The 4,873-nt window shown below is 44.5% G+C and overlaps 1 protein-coding gene across 1 annotated transcript; it reads right to left on the bottom strand.

Moving 5' to 3' along the window:
* Positions 1-1,145: 1,145 nt before the first annotated feature.
* Positions 1,146-3,305, bottom strand: LOC130498131 (uncharacterized protein At3g60930, chloroplastic-like). The gene is made up of 4 exons (XM_056991498.1): positions 2,706-3,305; positions 2,415-2,652; positions 1,769-2,325; positions 1,146-1,691 (listed from the first exon to the last, which is right to left on the bottom strand). Exons 1-4 carry the CDS (start codon positions 3,303-3,305, stop codon positions 1,188-1,190), a joined length of 1,899 nt encoding a protein of 632 aa, XP_056847478.1. The 3' UTR covers positions 1,146-1,187.
* Positions 3,306-4,873: the final 1,568 nt, after the last annotated feature.

Genomic DNA, 4,873 nt, shown 5'->3' with positions numbered 1-4,873 from the left:
CAACCTCATCTCAACACCCTGTTCATCACGACCAAAGGGGGCATATGTCTGATCAAAATCACATAGCCCAAGCAGAAATTGTATGATTACTATGATTCCATGTATTATATTATCAATAAAGCAATTATCCTCGATACCTCGACTCTTTAACAGTTCAGGTCTCCAAGAATCTGAACCTAAGGTCCTAAAACCTTTCGAATCAACTCAGGTCTCCAGGAACCTGAACCTAAGGTCTTAAAAACCTTAACAATCTCGAAGGTCTTAAAATCCTTCAAGCGAAATCAAATTTGATAAACCTAAACCTAAGGTCTTAAAATCCTTAGAAACCACCAAGGTCTTAAACCCCTTATGAAATCTCAAAAAGGTCTTAAAATCCTTATCAAATCTCAAAAGGTCTTAAAATCCTAAGAAAGTTTCAAAGGGTCTTAAAATCCCATAAACGAATTCAGGTTCCCATGAACCATTCTCAAATGAAAGCCCCAAACCGAACTCAGGTTCCTAAAAACCTTGAGCTAATCTCAATATTTCAGGAACTCCTCTTAAGGAACCAAAGACAATTAAAGTCTTCCAGACTTATCATAAAATCTGAGATCTAATTCTGAGAATTCACTAAACCGAATTCATCCAAAAACGACTAAGTTAAATCAAAAGACTTGGAACGAAAATAAAAACCAAGTTTAGATAGAAAAGGGTTTAAAAGCCTCCCCAGGCTACCAAGGGTTCCAAAGACCCTAAAACAAGTCAAGGTTTAAAAGCCTCCTCAGGCTGCAAATCTGGTATATAAACGAAATTAAAGCCCAGTAGGCAAAAGTCATGAAAACAACATTTTCGAGAAGAGCCTCAGCTCTTAGACATCATCATCACGGGAGCTCCTCCCGACACTCTTATCTCCTTCAGCTGGTTCGCTTTCTTTGGCTGGACCTCCCTCATCTGCCTCCTTATCATCGCCCATCTCGGACGCCTCGACTGGAGCTGAATCAGGGTCCACCAAACCTAAGTTAGAACCGTACTCTCCAGAAAAGGGGAGATTGAACATATTGATCTCGAAAGTACCTGAGCTCTCAGAGAGTTGAGGAAGAGGGAGCTTGCTGATCGAGAAGTCTGAGACTTGCGCCTTTTCGTACGCAGCAGCCGCCTCCGGCATCAAGGTCATTAGACGATTATACTCGTCCTCAGCATTCTGGATTTCATTCTCCAGCATCCTTCAAGAGGTCGGTGTTGGCCTGAAGCTCTTGAGCATAAATCTGGAGCTCGACCTCATCCTTCTTCTTGGCAAACTTCTCCTTCACGGAGGCCAAGATCTTGTTGTAGGCATCAGCTACCTCTTTCTTTCCTCTCCTAACAGCCAGCTTGACCTCAGTTTCCCTGATCTTCTGGCTGTCTTGGGACGAAGCAATCAGTTCCTTGACCTGATACTCGGCTATCTTTCGAGCAGACTCCAACTCAGCAATCTTCCGGCTCTTCACCTGGATGTCCACCGTTTGACTCTCAATTTTCCCTTGCTGAATGTCGGCTTTGGATCCAAGTCTCTTGACCTCAGCTTGAAGTTCAGAGACCTGAACCCGAGCCTGGTCAAGCTCTACCTTAGTAGCTCTAACTAGCTCAGTAACCTGAGCTAGCTCACCAGCGTTGGGGGCATTGTGAACAGTTTCTTCAAACTTGAACTGAGCCCTGTTGATAGCTCCAGCTAGCTACAAAAACGAAAACAATAACTTACTAAACATCTTCCGAAAAGGATCAAGTTAAAAGACTAGAGTAGAGGTCATACCTGACCCATGAAGTGGGCAATCTCAACATACTCCTCCTTGTTCGTGAGATTGGCGGTTGAGGGAAGGGCGCACCCGGTTCTCTTCATATGCCTCATTAGCGTAGCCAAACCCCACGAGTCATCCAAGACTGATCCAGGCTTCGAGTGAGTGAAGTTCCAGCCGGCGGTTCCTCCTCTAGAGGAAGAAGAGGAAGACCTAGAAGGTCTGTCAACTTGATCGGTCCTGGACCTCTTGCTCCTCGGAGGATCAAATTCATGAGTATCCTTCACTATTTGAGGATCAGCTTCCACCTCCGGAACCTCAGGGTGAGGGACAACTTCCTGAACCTTGGGCTCGGAATAACTGGCATCTTTGGCAGGAGCAGAGCCTCCATCATCAAGAACATCCTTCACAGTGCTGAGGAAGGATCCTCCTTGATTCTTGTCGCTTCCTCGAGAGGAGCTGGCAGCTTTAGTCGACCTACCCCTGGAACGGAACGAAGGCTTGATAGGCATTTTCTGTGACTGAGTCTTTTCTGAGGTACTGGCTCCTGACGAGACTGAGAATATCGATGCACCTTCAAAAACTAAATCAAAAGGAAAAATCCTTAAATCCCAGAAGACAAATTCAAGCATTAAGGATTTGAAATCAATGAAAGAAGGTTACCTTCTAAACCAGCAACCGAAACTGAATCAGGAAAAGAAGCCTTGTATCGTTCAGGGAACCTAGCTGATCCAACTCTCGTAGTAGTATAAGCTCCCCAAGTATTAGGGCTGTGCTGCAGCTTCCTATAGAGAGCTCTGGTGAGTTTACCGGATAACTTAACAGGGTCCTCAATCTCTGCAAGAAGAATCAAAGAGGTTAGCAAATCGCGATAAGCAAAAACGAATACACAAACATATCCCTAAAAACCTAACCAGAAATGTCAGACCAAGAGGTCCTGAGGTCTCGGCCTACAGGAACCGTCGAAGGGTCGATCTTGACATAGAAATACTTCTTTCGCCAGTCATCATCACTGGCCGTAAACTTAAAAATGCCTAGCCTCGGACGACAGGGGAGGTAATAGGTCCCGCTTCCGCCATCCTTGGAAGAGCTCTCCTTTATCAGGAACAGACTCATCAGCCCACTCAACCCTACGATAACTCCTTCTTCCTTAGCCCTGGTGATGAATCCGTTCACCACTCGGTTAACCGAGGGGCAAAGTTGGGAAAGGGCCAGTTGATAGTGATCTAGGAGATCTAGCAAGAGGGTTGGGAGAGGGAACCTAAGGTGGCACTTGGAGATGTATTTCTCGTGAACACAGAACCAACCCTCTGGGACAGTTTCAGGGGTTTCATCGTCAGTACAAGCCCTGGCTAGATTACTCTTGCCATGAGCTTGGACGACGAGATTAACGACATCCTGACTCTTCAACAGCGAGGGAGAGTGAGGTCCAGAGGAGGCGCTCTTGTCATCTTTCTTCTTCATCCTCTTGACTCTCGCTCCAATTGAGTCTTTAGCCTTCTTCTTCTTGGCATCCTTCTTCATCTTCTCTCCAGCTTCTTGTTTAACCTTCATAAGACGAGCACCGGAAGCAGAGATTTGAATTTTGATAACAGGATTTTTCTAAGATCCTATTCAAATGCTGAAGTATAAAGGATGTCAATCCAATTCTAAGAGAACATGAACCACTAGGAATGCAAGACCATGCTTAAGCTAAATGCTATCAAGATATGATAAGAGATTATACTAGAATAAGACTAGAAATGCAATAAAGCAAGAGACTTTCTTAAGATTATGAGATGAGAGGACTCATGGGATAAGGGACTTAGACCTTGGGTGATCAAACTCAAACTAAGGTGCCAGCTTTCAACCAATCTATCTACCTTAGACCTAGACACAAGACTAAACAAACTCTATCTCTAGATGAATGCTCATTTGCTTCCAAAACTCAAGCATCAAATCTCTTTGGTTGAATGTTTAGGAAGCAATCATTAAGAATAAGTCTAATAGCCATCTTAACACCTTTAACAACAAATCTCTTTGGTAGAGTATGTTAAAAGCTTAGGAGAGTTGGTTCAGACATTTCATCAAACACCTTGTGGGTGGGAAATGTCTAGAACTCAACTTTAGAGAGGCCAGCCCTAAAGAAGCATTAAAAACACTCTACTAGCAAGGAATAAGAAGGATCTACACCTAAACACCTTAGATCAAGCCTAATCACCCTTAATCTCCCTAACCCATGAATCCAAAAGTGGATCTACTCACTAATCACCATGATTACTCTTGAACCCATGAGGTTTCCAAGCTTAATCATGTTCAAGAAAGATGAAACAGAAATTATAAACACTCAAGAACACAAGAAGATGATGATTTGATTCAAGGCAAGAACTTTCACCAAAAGTTTTGTGTTTCTTAGAGAGAAAATAAGATAATCTCTCCAAAATGGAGATTACAAAGTATTTATAGTTAGGTTTAGGGTAAAGAGAGATACATAGGATAAAAGACTAGAGTGCCCCTTGGATAAGGCTAATTTTGGTCTTCAAAATGTGATAAAAATGACCCAAGGTCGAGTTGGGTCGAACCGACCCGGTTTGGGTGCAAACCGGTCCAACTTCTCTCACCCACAGCTTCTTCCACGCCCGGCATCCTCATCCCGGTCCTGCAATCCGGTCTGAGCCTCCACGCCCGGCTTCACCTTCCCGGTCTCGTCTCTCTGGTCTTCCTCTTCACGCCCGGGTTCGTCATGGCGGTCTCGTCTGTCCGGTCCTCGCCCTTCACGCCCGTGTTGGTGATGGCGGTCTGGTTTGTCCGGTCCTCGCCCTTCACGCCCGTGTTGGTGATGGCGGTCTGGTTTGTCCGGTCCTGCCCACACGCCCGGGATGGTGATTCCGGTCTCGACCATTCCGGTCCAGTCGAGTCTAAGAGAGTACTTGCTTGGCTGAGCATCATTCTTCACCTCTTTTGGATCTTTGAACTCTCAAACACTTCACATCATCTCATAGTATGCTCCAACACCTGATAGGGACATATGAATGCAATATGGATCCTAAAGACACTAAGATCTAAACTATATGATCAAAATGCACAAGATATGAAGGCTAAATACATGTAATTATGCAAGATATCAACTCCCCCACACTAGT

This window comes from Raphanus sativus, chromosome 7 (genome assembly GCF_000801105.2).
Source record: "Raphanus sativus cultivar WK10039 chromosome 7, ASM80110v3, whole genome shotgun sequence".
In the NCBI taxonomy this organism is placed as follows: Eukaryota; Viridiplantae; Streptophyta; class Magnoliopsida; order Brassicales; family Brassicaceae; genus Raphanus; species Raphanus sativus.
Note: the sequence above shows the minus strand (reverse complement) of the source record. Positions and strands in the feature narration are given on the sequence as shown.